The sequence below is a fragment of the Lepidochelys olivacea genome (assembly GCF_965140295.1).
Source record: "Lepidochelys olivacea isolate rLepOli2 genome assembly, chromosome: 2".
NCBI classification, from domain to species: Eukaryota; Metazoa; Chordata; order Testudines; family Cheloniidae; genus Lepidochelys; species Lepidochelys olivacea.
Window position 1 is genome coordinate 228,730,929 of NC_140412.1, and position 21,898 is coordinate 228,752,826.

General features: G+C 42.2%; 1 protein-coding gene across 4 annotated transcripts in view; it reads right to left on the reverse strand.

Moving 5' to 3' along the window:
* The window catches only part of RUNDC3B (RUN domain containing 3B), a 147,139-nt gene extending 126,763 nt beyond the window's left edge, over positions 1-20,376 (reverse strand). For 2 of the 4 annotated variants that reach the window (XM_084621961.1, XM_084621959.1), the window contains exons 1-2: positions 20,016-20,376; positions 7,241-7,356 (exon numbers count right to left, since the gene is read on the reverse strand). In XM_084621961.1, the coding sequence (XP_084478087.1) occupies positions 7,241-7,356; positions 20,016-20,278 (379 nt within the window). In that variant the 5' untranslated portion in view covers positions 20,279-20,376. The remainder of the gene's footprint in view (positions 1-7,240; positions 7,357-20,015) is intronic. The other 2 variants (XM_084621962.1, XM_084621960.1) reach the window with 2 other exon arrangements.
* Between the last annotated feature and the right edge of the window lie 1,522 nt (positions 20,377-21,898).

Sequence of the window (21,898 nt, forward strand, 5' to 3'; positions counted from 1 at the left end):
ACGTCCGTGCTCTCTGCAAACAATTTTTGGCCTTCAAAAAGTAGGCTCTCTATGGTTGCTTGAACTTCCCTGGGAAACCGAGAAAGATAGAGCCTGGAAGCCCTAATCAGGACTATGGACATAGCAATGGATCATACCACCGTGTTAGCAGAATTGAGAGAAGTCTGAAGGGCCGTTCTGGCAATGAGGGAAACTTCTGCAATGTTGGCCTTGTATTGCTCCTTTTTGTCTTCACGAAGATGTTCAATAAAAGTTGACATGTGAGAAAACATGTTGTGCGTGTATTTGGCTAGTAAGGCTGAGTAGTTGGCTATGTGGAATTGGAAGGTAGCCGACAAGTAGACTTTCCTTCTGAAAAGTTCTAGCCTTTTCCAGTCCTTATCATAAGGGGTGGTTCTTAGCTGATGTTGTTTCCCCCTTTGATTAACCACTTCTACCACCAATGAGTTTGGGGTAGGGTGGGTGAACAAAAACTCAGCCCCCTTAGCCAGTGCATAGTACTTGTTCTCAGATCTCTTACAAGAGGGCGAAGCTGTGGCTGGTGTCTGCCAGACAATTTCTGCAGGGTCCATAAGTGCTGCATTAATGGGTAGTGCAACCTTAGCTGATGGAGAAGCTCGAGTATATCTGTCAGTCAGTTTATGCTGCGTCTCTGGTAGCTCCGTGTCTCCAGTGTCAAGGGAGTCAGCTACCCATTTAAACAGATCTTGAAAGGATTTGAAGTCACCTCCAGATATGGGGGTGGGGAGCAGCATTATTGTTTCATCTGGTGACAAAAGGAGATATTGGTAGGTGGGAGGGTATCGCCCTCAGGCTCATCTTCAGGTTCTCCTACTTCCTCCTCCAGCGTTTCTGAGGAAGCTGGGGCAGGTGGCAAAGGTGATTGTGTTGTTCTGGACCTGGGTGGGTTGAGGGGGCCTGATGTTCTGGTCCCTGTGTAATGCCCATGGGTCCCAGTATGCCCAGTTTGGTGGGATGAGGCACTCATTGTGGAGCCTGCCAGCCTCTTCCATCCATCTAGCCTCTTCCATCCAGGTGCTGCAAGGGTCCAGGTTTGGGTGAGGAATGTACATCCCTGCCTCCTCTTCCTCCTCCTCACTGCTGGAAAGAGGAGGGGCGGAGTATACGCAGGGAATCCATTAACTGAAAGGGTTCAGTGGATAAATGTACCAGACCATGCACTCAACCCTTCCAAAGACCATCTACAACCCTTATAGTCATACCAGAACAAGAACTGGATCCAGCAAATATATTAACATCATAAGATATAATAACCCTAATTCATAAGTCCATTCGGAGTGTGCAGCATAAATACTTTGTTAACCTCCAATATCCTGTCAACACTGGCCCATAGTCCCCTCCTCTACTTCCTCTTAAAAAGGAAAGAAAAAAAGTGAAGGGGAGTAGGAGAAGGTAAAGTGGATACATTTAAAGGCCATGCAGAACAAAGCAGTCAGACTTATGCACAGAAAGACTTCAAATGTACTCTACATTATGACTACGGGGTATCAATTAGCAATATCTTAAGTCTTTCAGGGACTCACTGCCAGGGAATATATCCATACCAGAGGATCTGTTCCTTCAGCTAATGCAGCCACACCACATAGTTGGCCAGAGAACAAGTATGTGGTCCTAGTACCAGTGAAAAAACAATGTCAGAGCCTAGAAGTGCTTTCCATTCCAGGATTTAGGTAGCATTCAATCTTGAGGCAGTGGAGTTCTCACAGAGTCGGTGCCCGATTTTACTTCTAGAGGGCACTGCACTTTCCCACAGCTTCCAAAAGAAGTGCAGGCTAAGACCAAAGACCCCAGAGTCCTTCTAAGGCAGCAACCCCCTTTGGTGAACAGTTGAAGCAGATTATTTTACCACCCAGAAAGAACTCAAAGGATAAACAGATTTGAATTGGATTGTACTGCCTAGTGAATTATCCCACAGAAGAGCAACAGAGTTTCATCTTGGCCACACAGAAAGCTAAGGAGATACTAAGGCAAATTTCTACTAAGGCAAATTTCAAAATTCTAACAGCAAAAATGAAAGGGGAGAATAGGGAGAGGAGTTTAATCCGCAGGCCGTTATTTCATACTGTTAGGAATTGATTGGGGAATCTCAAATCTATTTTTTTAAAAAACAGGAACGTATAACGGACAGCATATAGGACAAGGAGTCCTTTAAGGAAGTTTTCTGCCTCCTGAGGCTTTTGAAAAACATGAGTTTCTTCTCTGTACTTTACATGGAACAAGACTGGAAACGTCATAGTATTTTTAAGGCCTTTTCACCTAGTCATGTTCCTTGCATTATTAAAGGCAGTCCTGCATTCCACATCTTTAGCAAGGTCCTGAAAAATCATGATCTTAGAATTAGAAGCACCCCACCGGAGTTTTCTCCTCCCTAGGTTTTTGCATAACAAACTCTATAAAAGTAAATTGGAAAAGTAAAAAGGAAATGAATAATAATGGATTTTGTTTTAGCATCAAGGGCAAGTTTAGAGGTAAAGTTTCTGTGCCCTTTCTATATCAAAGGCATAATCCTCCGGTAAATCCGGTATCTCTGCAAGGAGCCCCTTCTACGAACCTCACCATTCTCAAATTAGTACACTATGATCACTTTTTAGGACTTCATTGCTTTCAGGGAATTGATAACATTCTGCTAAATCTGAGTCTGCATACCTCCTATTTGATCTATTTGAAGAATCAATAGATGCAATTGGAGCTTGTATTGTCAACATGGTGGATTTAATTTCAATTGTGTCATCTCCAATCCTTTTAAATAGGGCCATAACAGCTCCACTCTCCTCCTCGGCAGCCATTTTGTCCAAGGGGGAGGGAGACAGTCTCGTCCTTTTTCAATCTTTTGCTACCCTGAAGCTCGCAAACAGCTTAGTTGTGTCTGATGGCAGTTAGGAGGTGTGGGAGTAGATGGGTGGTAAAGAGGGTCAGGTGGAGCCAGATTTTGCAGGATGGCTCAGGAGCAAAAGGGAACTGTGCCTTCATGTTCCATAGAACCACCAGGAATCCTCTGGGAGCGTTTACCTTGGTGTGCTTAAGAAAACAAACTGGTGGAAGCAAGAACCTGTCCACTTATAAGACAACTGCTAATTTCCCTCATTTAGTTCAATCAGACTAAAAATGATACCTTCAAAATCAAAAGTGCAATTAAACGTTCTTTATCACTAGAACAGGCATCTTCATTTTTAGTGCAGAGCCACCCAATTATAAAAGCCATGACTGACTGATGCAGTGACAGCAAGATAACCTCACAAGGAAAGGTAAGTAAGTGTTGTACCAATAAAATAAAAACCAGCAGGATCTTAAAGGGAAAAAGGCAAAATACCACATTTACTGTGAATACAGAAAGAATCATAGTAAGCAGTTAGTTATAGTTATAACATTCCATTCAATCTCAAATGTATTCTCACATTCATTCATACAAACACACACAGGTTCTGCAAGGTTGTTATCATAGTTACCAGCCTTAGAGTTGCTCATGCCAAGCCACTGGCCAGGTGGCCTGGACATGAGGAGGGAGCAGGGCCTTGTCAGATGCTCATCTGATGCTCCTGGAAGTTGGTTTGCAGAATCAGACCCCAAAGTTCTCACTTTTTAGAGTCTACTTTTATAGGAATTTATTCCTATGCCAGTCTATGGGAATTGCTTCATCATGCTGTTGCTGAATCAATCAGCAGATAGCACATTCCTGACGGCTCCAAGATGTTATCTTGTTCTTTGGTTCTCCCATTCTTGAGGCTGTTGGGTGGATTCCAGTCTGCCCTCCGGGGGGGGTGGTCCTCTGGTTATTTCCACTTGACGCCTTCTTCAGCCGATGGACACTGGATTCTTAGGCTGGCACCTCCCTGATCATTCAGTTATTATCCACACCAAGCATCCATCCACATACATCCTCTCTCTCTATTTTAATCACAATTGTTAATACAACAAAAGGGCGGGGAGTCTCTGGGTGCTGTTTCTGTTGTTAGAGTATTGCTTTGAGTCTCTCTCTTGTGAATTGCTTTGAGAACAGACTCTGTCTTAGAATGTACCAACACAATTAGCAGCTTGCAAGTTTCACACATAGAGGGAGAGAAACAGTACCAAAAACCAAGAGACCTCTTAATTAGTAATACCCTGGAATTTAAACTCTGGGGAATCAAACTCATTTGTGATTTTAATACAGAACTTCTTTAATATGATCCAACATAAGCATCTTCTTATTGACTTAGTACATTTATGAATTAGATGGAATATGAAATTCACTGCTTCATAGTATTATCATTTCACCTGGATGTGCTGTATACATGTAGAATTTCTATCACTGTATCTTGACCACCTAGAAATCCAATTCTTATACAGTTCACAATGTTTAAAAACCATCACTGAACAAGAACACAATTTTTGAAGTTGCAGTCACCAATAAAATATTTTGAAATATTAAGTAAATTAAAGTAATTGAAAATGTTATTTCACCACCACAACTTGGTCTTCTGGGAAAACTGCGGGGACAAGTCAGCCAGAGACTCCATCTACTCTACCCAGAAATAGCCAATGCAAGGACTGCTATACTCGAGGGTTTGTAACGGGACTGCTCAGTGCAACAAAAATACCATCACTCACAGGACTGCAGGCTGGGAACTTGCTGCTTTATTCAGCTGCACCACAACCAAGTGTTTGGTGGAGGGCATGAGAAGGGGTACTCTCACTGACAACACAGGAAGGAGGGAGGGGTATAGCATGGCTCCATCCCCCAATATTCTGCGTAATGCAGTTAACCCCACAATGACCATTTTACTATAAAAAACGTCAGGTAAAAGGGGGCTCCCCAGACAGGGTCACCCTCCTCGCCCACAGGGAATGACCAAGAACTGTTTAGTGCTTACAGAGTTGGAAGGTGTAAAAAAGTGTTGTTTTACATATCAAATATGCTCAGTTTATAAAATCATTGAGAAATAGCTGAGAAACACATAAAATGACATTTTAATGTTCTTTCTCAGCGTAGAATTGCACTTTCAGGCATCTCATTACTTAGACCAACATTTTTTCTAATAATATTCATTGAAAAGCACTGTTTACGCTTTGACAACATGAACTTAACCTGTACATAGCACAAACTAGTAATTCCAATTCCTACTAGGAAGCAGTTTGTCTCAAGAAGTCACCATTGCACAGATGGCTTGACTAGGGTTGCCAACTTTCTAATCGCACAAAACCAAACATCCTTGCCCTGCCTGCCCCAAGGCCCCACCCCACCTCTTCTCCAAGGCCCTACCCCCGCTCACTCCATCCCCACCCTCCCTCCGTCGCTCGCTCTCCCCCACCCTCACTCACTTTCCCTGGGCTGGGACAGGGGGTTAGGGTGCAGGAGGGGATTCAGAGTGTGGGCTCTGGGAGGAAGTTTAGATGCGGGAGGGGGCTCAGGGCTGGGGCAGGGTGTTGGGAGGGAGGGAGTGCAGGCTCTGGGCAGCACTTATCTCAGGCAGCTCCCATAAGCGACAGTATGTCCCTGCGGCTCTTAGGTGGATGTAGAGCCAGGCAGCTCTGAGTGCTGCCCTCTCCCACAGGTACCCGGTGCTCAGGGCAAGGGGAACGCATGGAGCCTTCATGGCCGCCCCTGCACCTAGGAGGGGGACATGTCAGCCATTTCTGGGAGCTGCGCAGAGCCAAAGAGCCTGCCTTAGCCCCACTTCACCACCAACCAGACTTTTAGTGGCCCGGTCAGACACCAGGGTCCCTTTTTGACTGGGCGTTCCGATCAAAAACCAGATGCCTGGCAACCCTAAGCGTGACTCATGGTCATGATTCATTTTATGAGAACCAGAAACCCTTTCTGCATCTATAGAAAGGTTCTACTGTCCTTCAGATAGCGTAAACACTTATTTCGCTTCTGCAAAAATATGGTTTGTCTCTTTGTAGCATGAAGACTCAATACTTCCACAGGTCCTTTTACATTTATTCAATACATCCTTGTTATACACAACTGCAGGAGTGCTTACAGTGTCTATCTTCTTCTTTCTCCAAGGACGGGTGTGGGAGGAGGGAAGAGAGAGGTTTATGCCCCTTCCACACAAAGGGTGGTTGGTAGGAGAGCCCAGGCCCTCTGCCTCCACCAGATGCCAACCCAAGGCCCGACAAGAGGCAATAATAGCAAACACTCTGGAGTACTTTGGTGCTGCCTTCCTGGGCCACTTCCTACTACTTTCTTCTCACAGGGCCTCAAAGTATTTCCCTTAAAGTCCAATGGAAAATAATAAAACAACTGAATTTTCAGCCCAGTTCAGCTCAGCTAGTAGCCTCATTTCTTGCACACTAGCCCCAGCTGCACCCTGATCCAAGTTCCTGGGCTGCACCCCGTTCAGGGTCTGTCACACTCTCCCTCTATCCACAGTTTCCGGCAAGCAACAGTCCCTGATAGGAGCCTGACTATAGTCAAGCTCCCGGCACAGGACTCAACCCTGAGCCCAAAAAAGAAAGTTTGTAGCTACCTCTCACCTGGGTCTCTACCCTGGACCTTCTCCTGCTGCTTACTAGCCCTTCCCTTGCAATAAGGACTTCTTTGTGCCCTTGCTCAGGAGTTCTCAGGATAGATTTCCTGTTTTCCTATTCTGAGCTGTCTGGCTCCCTTTTAAAAGCTTCTCCTCCAGCTAGAGAAGACTGCAGGTGCAGAGAAGCAGAATCTCCTGGGCCCAGAACTGCTCCTGAAACCCTCCTGTGCCAATGTGGGTTTATACACGCAGTCACAATCACATGACCACTACATGGAAAGCAAATAATGAAACTCTGAACTATTCAATATCTATTTAGAAAAGGGATTTCCCACATGGAAATTGCAGCTCTGTAGGATAACTTTTGGGATGTTCATTAGGCATGAGACTAGCCAGGGACATTCAAGACTTGGATTGTACTGATGGACATAAACATTCAAAACAAACTGAAAATCCTTTTGCACACACATGTCACAGAAAAGCTTCTAGTATTAGTTCTCCTGATCTGGCTGCATGTACTAGCTGCCATATCTTCTCTGACACTCCGAAGATGGGTTCTAGAGCAAGTGACATGATGTGATTACTAGCAACCTGACATTGATAGAAACATAACTATACCGCAGTTTTACATCAGCAAAACTTACAACACTTGGTTTCCATTTAAACTTTGAGCATAAATTCACTGAGCATAGTGCACACTCCATTGTTTTAGTTTAAAAAAAAAAAAGAGGGTATAACAACTGGAAAATAGAGAATTATTAATGTACCTTTCAGACGATGACTTAAAATCTGTTCCAAAATGGCTGCAAAATTATTAAATTCAGGAGAGGAATCATCAATGGTCTCAAAACAGGAACGATCAATCAGAGTCTTCACAGAGAACCTAGAACAGAAGAATAGGATATCAATTTTATAGATCGTTCTGTTCCTCTATACCAGATGGCACAATGTATTTTATTAAAATAGGAAAGTGATCAAGATATTCAAGTTATAACATGTATGGTTCTCATTTACCTAAAATACAAGAAGTAACCTAGAAAATATTGTAAATCATCACTTCTAGCTTTCATAGAATTGTATTGTAAATCATCGCTGCTAAAGCTTTCATAGATTCAGATTCCAAGGCCAGAAGGGACCAGTGTGATCAACTAGTCTGGCCTCTTGTATAACACAGGACATAGAACTTACCCAAAATAGCCTCAGAGCAAATATTTTAGAAAAAAAATCAAATTATGATTTAAAAGTGGTCAGTAAGGGAGAATCCACAACAACCCCTGGTAAATTATCCCAATAGTTAATTATCTTCATTGTTAAACTGAAAATGGAAATAAGGTGTAAATTTATGTCTAGATTCAACATCCAACCAATGGATCAGGTTATACATTTCTTTGCTAGACTGAAGAATCTATTATTACACATTCATTTCCCATGTAGATACCTATAAATTGTAATCAATTTGCCCATTAACCTTTTCTTTGTTAAGATAAATAGATAGAGCTCTGAGTCTATTTCTAATCCTTCAGTCATTCTCATGGCTCCTTTGAACACTCCACAATTCAAGAATGATATTGATAAATTGGAGACACCAGAACTGGACACAATATTCCAGCAGCAGTTGTATTAGTGCCAATGCAGAGGCAGAATAACATCTCTGCTCCTACTTGAGATTCTCCCATTTATGCATCCAATCGCATTAACTTTTTTGGCCGCAGCATCACACTGAGAACTCAGCTCATTATCTACCATAACCCCCAAATCTTTTTCAGACTAATGGCCTTCCAAGATAAATACCCCCATGATGTAAGCATGGCCTACATTCTTTGTTCATTGCTGTATACATTTACTAGGGCTGTCAAGCAATTTAAAAAAATTGCTATTAATTGCACTGTGAAACAATAATTGAATACCATTTATTTAAATATTTTTGGATGTTTTCTATGTTTCCAAATATACTGATTTCAAGTACAACACAGAATACAAAGTGTACAGTGCTCACTTTATATTTATTTTTGATTACAAGCATTTGCATTGTAAAAAAACAAAACAGTATTTTTCAATTCACCTAATACAAGTACAGTAGCGCAATCTCTTTATCATGAAAGTTGAACTTACAAATGTAGAATTATGTAAAAAAAAAAAAAAAAAACCACACCTGCATTCAAAAATAAAACAATGTAAACTTTTAGAGCCTGCAAGTCCAACTTCTTGTTCAGCCAAGCACTAAGACAAATAAGTTTGTTTACTTAGCAGGAGATAATGCTGCCCGCTTCCTGTTTACAATGTCACCTGAAAGTGAGAACTCATTCTCATAGCACTGTTGTAGCCGGAGTCGCAAGATATTTACGTGCCAGATGCAATAAAGATTCATATGTCTCTTCATGCTTCAACCACCATTCCAGGGGACACGCGTCCATGATGATGACTGACTCTGCTCGATAACAATCCAAAGCCGGGAGGACCGACGCTTGTTCATTTTCCAACATCAGAGTCAGATGCCACCAGCAGAAAGTTGATTTTCTTGTTTGGTGGTTCAGGTTCTGTAATTTTCCCATTGGAGTGTTGCTCTTTTAAGACTTCTGAAAGCATGCTCTACACCTCATCCCTCTCAGATTTTGGAAGGCACTTCAGATTGTTAAACATTGGGTCGAGTGCTGTAGCTATCTTTAGAAATCTCACATTGGAACCTTTTTGGTGTTTGGTCAAATCTGCAATGAAAGTGTTCTTAAAATGAACAACATGTGCTGGGTGATCATCCGAGACTGCTATAACATGAAATATATAGCAGGATGCAGGTAAAACAGAGCAGGGGACATACAATTCTCCCCCAAGGAGTTCAGTCACAAATTTAAATTAATGCATTATTTTTTTAACAAGCATCATCAGCATGGAAGCATATCATCTGGAATGGTGGCCAAAGCATGAAAGGACATATGAATGTTTCGCATATTTGGCACCTAAGTACCTACCTTGCAATGCCAGCTACAAAAGTGCCATGCAAATTATTGTTCTCACTTTCTAGTGACATTATAAATAAGAGGGCAGCATTATCTCCTGTAAACGTAAACAAACTTATTTGTCTTAGCGCTTGGCTGAACAAGAAGTAGAACTGAGTGGACTTGTAGGCACTGATGTTTTAAACAGTTTTGTTTTTGAATGCAGTTATGTAACAAAAAAAACAAATCTACATTTGTAAGTTTCACTTTCATGACAATTACATTACAGTACTTGTATGATGTGAATTGAAAAATACTATTTCTTTTGTTTATTATTTTTACAGTGCAAATATTTGTAATAAAAAATATACACTTTGATTTCAATTACAACACAGAATACATATGAAAATGTAGAAAAACATCCAAAATATTTAATAAATTTCAATTGGTATTCTACAGTTTAACAGTGCGATTAAAACTGCGATTAATTGCAATTATTTTTTTTAGTTAATCACGTGAGTTAACTGCGATTAATCGACAACCCTAACATTTACATTAAACCATATTAAAATGCATAGTGTTTGCTTGCGCCCAGTTTACCAAATGATGCAGATCGCTCTGAATCAATGACTTGTCCGCTTCTTTATTCACTACTCCCCCAATTTGGGTGTCATCTTCAAACATAATCAGCAATGATTTAATGTTTTTTTCTAAGTCATGGATAAAAATGTTAAATAGCATAGGGTAAAGAACTGATTATTGATGGACTCCACTGGAAGAGGCACCCACTTGATCACGATTCCCTATTTACAATTATATTTTGAGACCTATCAGTTAGCCAATTTTTAATCTATTTAGCATGTGCCACATTAAAAAAAAACTAGAATATAACTATCAAAATATCATATGGTACCAAGTCAGGCACCTAACAGAAGTCTATTACATCAACACTATTACATTTATCACCCAAACTTGATACCATTATAAGTTTGATAGGATCTATTTTCAATAAACCCACGTCAATTTGCATTAATTACCCTCTTTTAAATCTTTATTAATCAAGTCCCACATCAGCTGTTCCATTATCTTGCCCAGGATTGATTTCAGGCTGACAGGCCTATAATTACCTGGATCATCCTGTTTATCCTTTTTAAAAACTGACACAACATTACCTTTTGTCCAGTCTCCTGGAACTTCCCCAGTGCACCAAGACTTATTGAAAAACCAACATTAATGATCTAGCGAGCTCCTCAGCCAGCTCTTTTAAAACTCATGGATGCAAATTATCTGGACCTGCTGCTTTAAAAATGTCTAACTTCAGTAGCTTCTGTTTATCATCATCCAAAGATACAGTGGAAGGAAAAAGTGTTATCAACCCCATATGATGAGACTGTATCATCTGTTTTTTTCCCCAGAGACAGGACATGAATGTTTATTCAACACTTCTGCCTTTTCATTGATAATTCTACCATTTCCATCTAGTAATGGACCAATACCATTACCAGGATTCCTTTTGTTCCTAATATATTAAAAAAAAACAACACACCTCCTCCTTATTTTCCTTAACACTGCTGGCCATAGATTTCGCATTGTCCCCCTTTTCTTCCCTTATCAGTTTTCTACAATTCCTAACTTCATTACTATCAACTTCCTCTTTCATTTGTTTTTATGTAAATGTATTTATTTATTATAGCTGTGTTCACTTCCCCTCCAAACCAGGTCAGTTTTTTAAACCAACACAGCCTTCTTCCTTGATTCTGGCTTTTTGGCCATCTAATAAGGTGTTCTTAAAATGATTACCAATTATAATTCACATTTTTCTGATTAAGTTCTTCCTCCCAGCTGATTTGGCTTAAATTGTTTTCAGCTTTGTGAAACTGGCCCTAATACAGCACCAAGTATATTACTGATCTGGACTTGATTGTGCTTGCTCATTATAAATGTGATCAAGTCATGACCACATGTACCTAAGCAACCTTTAATTTTTCATTCTGTGATCAGTTTTTCTTTAGCTGTTAAGAAAGGATCTAATTCCCTCTTGTTGGCTGTAACACTTTGAGAGTTAGGAAACTCATCTCTAATGTTTAGAAATTCCAAGGATGTTTTAGTACTTGCAACATGAGACCTCCATCATGTGTCACTCAAAGTGAAGTCCCATAATCATGCAGCTTTTTTCCCCTACATAGTATAGTTAGTCACTTAAGCTGGAGTCATTCTGTTCCCTAGTGTGATTTTGTGGTCTGCAGCAGGCACGAATACACACCCCATCTTGTGCTATGTTTGTCTGAACATTGATCTGGAGTATTAAGTCTGGTTTTCCTAGTTTTGCTGAAGGACCTTTTGGGAGTCTCAAACACATTGATTGTGAATTCTTACAGATCAGTTCAAAGGGTGGGGATGTCAAATATTTAACAGAGACATCCTTTTTCCAATCTGTTCTTCTCAGGAAAGAGACTGTACCCATGCCTAGCACAATAGAGCCAACAACATTTGTTGGGGACTGTAGACACCACCAGAACACAAGCAAATACAATACTAATTTACCAAACTGAAAAGGAAATTATGAATTATAAATTTTACACTGCCCCAAGGCAATTTAAAAAAATTCCATTAAATAAAACATCTGGCCCTGGTCATTTCTCTCATTAATATTTATAGCCCTCTCAAATGTTCTCCAAATAATTGGAGAAACGTTTCAGCAACATTTGGGATAGTCAGAGTAGGCTGGTGAAATGTGTTTTGTAGACATCCATCTCACTACTTGACTTAGGCCTGGAGCATCGTTGCTCAGAATCTCGATCCTTTTCACATCCTTGAACAAGTCCCTCACATCTTCATCCTCACCCCTGGCACCCCCAGTAGACCAGGGTTTGTGAAGGGATTCTCAGAAGTCAGACCAGGTTCCTCCTCAGTTCCCTTGCTGGGAGAAAATTCCCCCAGTCTCATCAGAAGTTTCTAGAGCTGCTTTATGCCACCTCACTCCCTTAACTCACCCTACAGGGACCAGGGTGAGGGTGAGAATCTGACCATCTGACTCCAGTTTAGTCTATATCCATCCATGGTATCTGCTTTAGACTCAGTATTCTCCAAAAGAGGACTTTAGAGTTTGAGAATTTTCTTAGGCAAATAAACAGTTTTCAGAAGTCAGAGTCTGTTGACCCTCCCTTCAAGGGCAACCTGAGGATCCTAGTTGCTGAAATCTACATTTCTGCTGGGAAAAAAAAGGAAGAGATGCCTATTTAAAATTCTTCTTTTCACCTTGTATTCCATTGGATTTCCTCAGCAAGACACCAGTCATCTCGCTCATACAATCAGCCTAACTGAGCAGAGGACCAGCTCCCACAATAACGTGTGTGCGTATGCATGTGCCACGCTTCCACTGGATTTCATGAGCAACACAGATAACCCATGCCCCCAGACTAATTGCGACAGATCACCATCAATAGCTAGAATCTGCAGGAAAGCTAAGCCTGAATCTCTCTTCTCCAGGTTCCTCTGTGAGGATGAGAGTGTTCTTAGTAGTTTATACCACTAGCCAATCAGCAGACAATTCAAATGGCTGTAATCTCACAGAAAAAGGTCAGTATTAAGGGAGAAAAGTATTCCAAACATGGCATAGCTATACCACCACTGCAACAGTCCCTAGCTGCACACAATGTCCTTTAAGCAAGAGAAGGTTCCCAAACACCAGTGCTTCTGTACAGCTCTTCTAGTATCCTAGGATTTCAACCGTTGAGGACATCATTCTCTTCCTTCAGAGTAATCATGGACGGGGCCAGCAATAAATAGATGTAGATGTGGCTGCATTTTCCAACCTGCAGAAGACCTTCTAAGTCCTTATTAACATGTTTAAGTCAGACGGAGACCTGGAAGATTATCGCCATCTTTTCCTTGCAACCTCTTCTATCCTTGCAGCAGGAAAAGGAATTTTTCCCAAATTTCTTAACTCAACTGCAGCAGGGCTCAGGAACCTTATTTGGGATATATCCAGGCCAAGAGGCTTAAGTTAATAATGCCTCAACAAGAGAAGATTCTAAGTTTAGAGATTATTTTAAGAACATGGAAGGAAGCCGCTATATGTGTTTCTAATTGTGATGTTTTTGCTGCTACATTATTATTCTTCACTTTCAGGCCTTTTGAAAGGTGATAAACAACCAGAATAAAAAGTCGGGTGAACTAGTACATACACACTGTAGAAATTTTCCTCTGTTCTTAAGTGATCTGAAGCCACTCAAAACACTGCCACGTTCCTGTTACATCAGTATTTTGACTTTATATGGAGAGGTGACATGTTGAGATTCTGTAACCCATGAAACATGATTTACCATGAAGTATTACAGGACAATTCAGGATCAATGTTACCAAGTTTCAATATTTCTGATGCACATAGTACAAATGAAAATAGAGTAATGCCTTGGCTACCAACAGCAAACTGAGTAAGTCCTGCATCAAAGCTACTTATCTCAGGCTGAAAAGCACAGATGGCTTAATTTTTCATGGGACAACTCTGTCTATACTGGACAAACAAACAGGGTTTGAGTTATGATCCTCACTTCAAGGCTTCCGAGTATTGGGGGGTGTCCAGCTTTGTGAGGCAGCTCTGAGCGAAGATAACATAGCAAAAGTTCAGTGCCTTCACTATCAGGATTGAAGCAGCTAAAATTGATGGTACCTAGCAAGGAGGCATGACAAACAATGATTATTCTATTTAACATATGCAGTGTTGTTGTAGCCATGTCAGACCCAGGTATTAGAGAGACAAGGTGGAGGACCAACTTCTGTTCGTGTGAGAGAGAAGATTTCGAGCTACAGAGCTCTTTTCCAGGTCTCATTACTTCAGCCACTTGTGTCTCTATTCTATTTAATAATAGAACGGATCTCACCTTGGAAACACAAGCACCATGGAGCAGTACATCCCCACTGTCATTTGCCTTACATGCAATAGCATTAATTCTGTCTATGCGGAAGCACTGTTACATCAACTCCTGTACATGGAGTTTCAGCTTTGTGATGCAATTCTGCTCACGAGTCACTGTCTTGAGCTCTGAAGCATCAAAGCTACTTGCACCAATGTGTGGAAATGCAATGGTATCTCGAAACAACATTTTTACAAGAAATTGGAATTCATGCACCTTATTGCTTATAGTTGAGGCTCTACACCAATGCCACTTACCTTGAACTCCATGGTCTTGAAGTATCTTTCAATGAAAGGTGGTTCTGTGTTGACATGTGGACTTTGGATCCAAGGGTAGTTCATTGCTGATGTTCCTGTCTGCATTGAAACCTCTCTCCAGAGAGCAGAGATGTAAGGCTGCACTTTGGATGCCAGCTAGGTATCTGCTTTAAGACAAACATCCTCAAAGCACTCCAAGCATCTCACTGTAATATACTTGGAATCCTCAGCAGATACCATTTCAGGGTCTCAATGCACCATGTGTCCAAGAGCTGATCAACTTTGACACATGCCCTTCACATTCAAAAGAGGAATCTATACAGATATCCCAAACCTTAATGCTTTTCTTTGTGGAACCTCTAACAAGAGGAAGTATATGGCCACACTATGTATACTGAATCAAAACATCTACACTGAGTCAGATACCTTTAGAACAGTGGTTCCCAAACTTGTTCCACCACTTGTGCAGGGAAAGCCCCTGGCAGGCCGGGCCGGTTTGTTTACCTGCTGTGGCTGTGGTTCGCAGCTCCAGGCCAATGGGAGCTGCTAGAAGCGGCAAGGGCCAAGGGATGTACTGGCCACCGCTTCCAGCAGCTCCCATGGGCCTGGAGCAGCAAACCGCAGCCACTGGCAGCCGCAATCGGCCGAACCTGTGGACGCGGCAGGTAAAGAAACCGGCCCGGCCCGCCAGGGGCTTTCCCTGCACAAGCGGCGGAACAAGTTTGGGAACCACTGCTTTAGAATAATCTAAGCAAGCAAACAGGAGCCTAATTTTTGAAGGCCCCCTCCAGAGAGTTTGAGTAATGTGTCCGGGATAGGGAGAGAGACCCCAGTATAATCCTGTAAGACTCTTCACCTCTGAATATCACTTGTGTTCTTATCTCAAATCTATAAATGGAAGATAAAAAACAGAAGACAATCTCTACCTTATAAGGGAAAGTTGATAATTTTTGTCAAAGAACTTAATGCTTCCAGCTGAGAGTCAAGGCTGTGAAATCTCAACACACACACAGACAATATTACCAGCAAAGCATTGAGGTGATTAACAGATCTCCAAATTTTAAACACACTTAACATTATGATGGTTTTTAATATTTAAGTTGTCTCCCCACCAATCTTTTCAATGTATCTGAAACAAACTGTCCCTTGGAAAACTTTAAATGTTCAGAACTATACACATATGCCACTACAAGTAACGGGACTAACTTTTACAGCAGGAGGCTGGAGAAACCTAAAGACTCCTCCGTCTGAAAATTCTCAGACGGACCCTATGCACCATATTGTGATCATAGTACAGAGGAGTCAGCCTGTTTGGGGAAGGAATTGTTTTCATGGGCCTACACAAAAATGTGAGGGTCAACAGTTATTTTCTTATATGAAAATAATATGACAGTACTGTCTTATCTGACTGTGAGCCTGCAGGTGTCATAAATATCTACAATATTAAAATCAGATTTTAAAAGTCTCTAAATGACCATATAATCCCTCTATATTCTGTGTCATTTAGTTAATGAAGAACAAGCATAAAAAAATTGGCAGTAAAAGGGGCAAGTAAAAATCCAAATAATGCAGATGACACTTTAAAAAAAGCTACTGAAGAAATACTAAAGATTTTGCAGAATGATCATTTGAAGAACTCTTCTCTGGTAATCATAAGAGAAGGCTGCAAATGACAATGCAGAAGAATTTCTTCCTTGCAGTTTCTGAGCTGCAGTAGTTAAAAAAAAGGGGTACTTTCCACATTTGATTCAATCATCTCAAGGTACATTAATGGCACCATTTATACCAACAGTATTTCTGATGGTCCTAAACATATTACAATCAGCTGCCTGATTTGCTGCTTTGTAGTTTTTAGTGTACGCCTACTAAAGAATACTCTATAATATCAGAAAGGCTTAATAATTGCAGATGGGTTTTGATTATTTCCATAAAACTACTCCTTGCCTTTTTCTTTTAAAAAGCTCAAAAGGATAGAAACAATCAAGACCATATACCAGCTTTAAAAGTGAACACACACTCCTCTCCCCCAAGATTTAAAGCTTGTGGAAAATGTTAATTTTTAGGCTTGGTGAGAAAGACAGCAGAATGTTATTCTAGCTGTAAACATTGTTATTTGAGAGAGTGTCTATAGGAAGGTAGGAATCACTCATTGACATATGCTGCTGTTAGTGACAATTTATATTGCCTCAGTTTTCTAAGATTTTTCTCAAAATTAGGGTCACTTTTGACTGTCTCACAGATACATTAAATATCAGAGCTAAAGAAAACCATTCTCCAGTGGAGAGTAGGATATTTTCCATCATAATAGGAGAGATGAGGTCTAAGCCATCACATACCACAGAATGTAAGCTTTGATTTTTTTAAAAACAGTTTTTCTAGCATTTATGGTTCCAATAGTAACCAGTGAACTTCAATCCTAAGTTTATGAGCAGGCAAGCAATGTCAGCACCCAACAGCCAAGTGGAATTGACAAGATGGGAGAATTTCATTTCTACCATTTGAGACCCGATGGGCAACCACAAAACTGACTAGTTTCTTACCCACTTTATTCAGTTATTGCATCTAGCTTTTCCAAGCAGCACTAGAGGGAAGCACAAAAAAGACAGGCTACTGGAGGAGTACAGTAGTGGAGCCCTCCCTGAAGCCTGGATGCTGGGATCTGAGGGATAGAACAGTTCCTCTTCCCTTTCAGTAGCTAGGATGATGTGGGTTGGTTCAAGTCTATAACCCATCTACTAAGCTACAGCCAGTATGAAAGAAGGAATTCCACAAGCAGGATCTAAGGACTATACTCTGATAGGAAGGGGAAGGCGCCAAGAAAAAAAATTAGCTTTTCCTAAGGAAGTTACCACTGGACCACACTAGTAAGGATACAAGCCTCATATCATGTTATCTAGTAGGTGTCACTTGTCAATCCCGGTGTGAAAGCTTCAATTTGTAAAAGTTATAATATAGATAGAGAAAAATATTTGTATATTATAAAGATATTACAGTTAAATATCTGTTCAGTATTTTTAAATATACTTATTTTCAATGAATTAAAAGTCATTACAGGGCATTTTAGTCAATATTCAAATGGATCTATTTGTTGGCTCTACATTATATTGGAATTAGGCTAGGAATTCACATTCAAAAGTATTTTTGTACTTTTACTCAAGGTTTCCTATGATTTAATAGGTAATAATTCACGTGTGGAAAAAATAAGCTACACATTTACAAGACTATGACAGCACCAGAAGAGCTGTTGAAGTGCGTGAAATAATATGTATTGGAGTCATACAAAATCATGTCAAGTCTATGCTTCCACCGAAGAGTTTAAAAATATTAAAAATGCATACTTTAATGGTAGATGTTGGCATTAAACTTAAATCCAGACTCAAACACTGTCTTTAATGCATCCATTCCTGTAATCATCTATTGCAATTATCTTTAAAAAGGAGGTAACTTTATATTTGTACTACATGTACAACATGGTGAATAAGAGAGCTTCAACCTTCACTTTAAGTTTTATAGATGTAGTGGGTATAAAAATTAGAACCGTTAGTTACAAGTATTATTTTGCATGGAGAAATTCAACTGTATCTCACAACATATAAAGAAAAGGAGTACTTGTGGCAACTTAGAGACTAACAAATTTATCTGAGCATAAGCTTCCATGAGCTACAGCTCACTTCATTGGATGCATAGAGTGGAAAGTATAGTGGGGAGATTTTATATACACAGAGAACATGAAACAATGGGTATTATCATACAGACTGTAACAAGAGTGACGAGGAAAGGTGAGCTATTACCAGTGGGGGAGGGGCGAGGGGGGGGTGAAGCCTTTTGTAGTGATAATCAAGGTTGGCCATTTCCAGCACTTTACAAGAACAGTAGGAGAGGAAATAAACAAGGAGAAATAGTTTTACTTTGTGTAATGACACATCCACTCCCAGTCTTTATTCATGCCTAAGTTAATTGTATCCAGTTTGCAAATTAATTTCAATTCAGCAGTCTCTCGTTGGAGTCTGTTTTTGAAGTTTTTTTGTTGAAGAATTGCCACTTTTAGGTCTGTAATCGAGTGACCAGAGAGACTGAAGTGTTCTCTGACTGGTTTTTGAATGTTACAATTCTTTATGTCTGATTTGTGTCCATTTATTCTTTTACGTAGAGACTGTCCAGTTTGGCCAGTGTACATGGCAGAGGGGCATTTACAGACCTAATAGTGGCAATTCTTCAACAAAAAAACTTCAAAAACAGACTCCAAGGAGAGACTGCTGAATTGGAATTCATTTGCAAACTGGATACAATTAACTTAGGCTTGAATAAAGACTGGGAGTGGATGGGTCATTACACAAAGTAAAACTATTTCTCCTTGTTTATTTCCTCTCCTCCTGTTCTTGTAAAGTGCTGGAAATGGCCCACCTTGATTATCACTACAAAAGGCTCTCCCCTGCTCTCCTGCTGGTAATAGTTCACCTTTCCTGTCACCCTTGTTACAGTCTGTATGATAACACCCATTGTTTCATGTTCTCTGTGTATATAAAATCTCCCCACTACATTATCCACTGTATGCATCCGATGAAGTGAGCTGTAGTTCATTAAAGCTTATGCTCTAATAAATCTGTTAGTCTCTAAGGTGCCACAAGTACTCCTTTTCTTTTTGTGGATACAGACTAACAGGGCTGCTACTCTGAAAACTGTCACAACATATAAGATACCACATGAGGAAAGCCTAAATGAAGACAAGACTTGAATTAAACATCCTTAAAAGTTTAGAAACCATCTTGGTTCTTGCTTCAACTGTTGTGAACATACATAGAACTGACAAATATCCACATTGTACAGCAAAATCTCTAACAAGTACATTTTGCCAAAAAACAAACCTCTTGTCTCAAGCTACCAGTCTGAACTAGTCCCAATGTTTTGTTTAAATAGCGTTAACTTTATAGTCAGGTAAATACACACACCGCCTTGTCAAAGCCAAGAAGAAGAAAGCCAGCAAGCAATTTAGGCCGGGTCCTTGGGAGGCTGCTAAACAGCCATTTTTTAAAGGCGCTGAGTCAGGAGGGAGACTCCCATCCTTCGTTTTTAATCCTACTGCAGCCCCAAAGCCAGGCAACCCCCCCGGTACCGAGGGCGGGCGCGCAGCCTGCCGTGCTGCCAGGGGCCACCATGGGTCAGGCCACGCGCAGAGTCCCCCTCTCAGCCCGGCGGACACGCTGCCCAGGGCGACGGGGACCAGCCAGCTACGCGCCCAGGGGCTGGGATCAGAGGGCGGAGCAGGGGATTCACCTGCCCAAGGCGGGGCGCGGGGGTGGAAAGCGATTTCAGCCGCGCCGACGGAGGCGGGCACAGCCCGGCGCTGGGGGCAGCGAAGGAGGGGAACTCGCCTCCCCAGAGGGCGGGCACGAGACAGAGGCGGAGCGGGGAGGAGCCGCGGGGCTGGGGAGTCACCTGCAGACGGTGATCAGGTTCCTCCTCTCCACCGCCGCGTTGCGGGACTGGACGCTCTTCCTACGGGCCGAGACGTTCAGCCCCCCCAGGCTGAGGGAAGCCATCGCCGCGGGCGGCAGGTGGAGCCACAGGGGCTGGCGCGGAGCCTTTGTTCCCGGCCTCCTGCTCTCCGGGCTGCCACCGCCGCCACCCCAGGGGAGGACGAGGCCCCCGTGTCTCCCCCTCCTGGTGCCGCTGTCTGAGCGGCAGGTGCTGCTGCGCATCCGGCCGGCACAGGCAGGGAGGGAGCCGGGGTCCCCCGCCCTCGGCAGCCGGAGCAACCGCGGCGCCTTTGAGTCGCAGCTGCCAGGACCGCAGAGCACCGGCTCCGCCAGCCAATCAAAAAGCAGGAGGGGGCGGGGCCCAGGGCGGCAGATGCTTTAAAGGGGCGCGTGCCCTTAAGAGAGCCAACTGTCAAGTGCGCGAAGATGCGGCTTGGGGCGCGTGGGGAATTAGGCGAGGAGGCGGGGCCGGGACGCCGCGGGGGCGGGGCGGGGCGTCGGTAGGAGGGAGGTGCGGGCTATGAGTGTCACGTGCCAGCAGAGAGTAGGGTGGAGAGGCGAGGTGTAGGGAAGCTGTAGGCAAAGACCCACATGCACATCCCAGGTGTGAAATATGAAATTCCTCACTGGCCCTCAGGAGCTGCCCTTGCTGGTCGTGGTTTAATTGCCCAGCTGCTGCTGAGGCAGAGGATATGCCAGGGCACACTGTCCCAATCTGGACCTCCCCCACCTCTAGTCCCTCCTTGGGAAGACCAAACTGGCCCTGGAAACGTGCACTCCTGCCTCAAATGCACTGCTCTCAGGCTCTCTCTGTTGTGGGGATCTAGGGTGACCAGATGACTTAGTTTTTATAGGGACAGTCCTGATATTTGGGGCTGTCTCTTATATAGGCACCTATTACCGCCCAGCCCCTGTCCCAATTTTTCACATTTCCCGTCTAGTCACCTTAAGGTTTCCCTTACCTTTCCTATTCACTGCACAGCCCCACGCTTCTCTTTGCTTCCCATGTGGCCCACTCCCTGTCAGGTAGAGCTGTGACCTAGAGGCAGGGCCTCAGGGACAGAACCCTTGGACTCTTTGTCATGGTGTGCCTAGGGCCCTGTCTGGTCCTGTGTAAGTACCTGCTCAGACCAAGCTTAGTGAGCCAATATCCCTTAGAGTCCAATCGTGTGGTTGCCACTTTGGAGGTGGTTTTCAGTGACTGGTCCAATCAAACCAAGACTGGTGTTCACTGATGATTCCTCAGAGGTACAGTATTTCCCTTCTCCCTCGTGTACAGAATATCTCCCTCCCGTATAGGTTTGTGGCAGGTGAGAATACCAATTGCATGCTGTTTTTACATGAGGTTTCCTATTCCCATGGTTTCTTAAAGAAAGCTTTTGGACTGTGATACAAGCAGGTTTACACAAACCACATTGGTTTATTGGATACTTTTTATTGGACTAATTGAACATGATATACCCTTTCTTTAACCAATAGTTCAATGTTTACAGGGCTCAACACAATCAAATCCTCTCATCCCCATCATCTTCCCCAAACAAAAACAAACCCTATATCCTAATTAACTGAAGGAAAACTTATGAGCTCAGCTTTACCCAGTGGGAGTTCAGTTCGTAGCGACTGATCTATCTATATTTGATATCTACTGACTAATCCACCTTGTCGCTGATGCTGCAAATTATATCATGATTCGCTCTGTTGGGAGCTAGAGTTACTTTCTGTTTAGTATTTCCCACATGCCTGCTCATAAAGTACAAGGAGACCCAGCTCCACTAGTTCAGAGGGAAGCTTTCTAGATGCTTATTTAGAATGCTTTATAGTATGTTCTTTGGTCTATCTGGA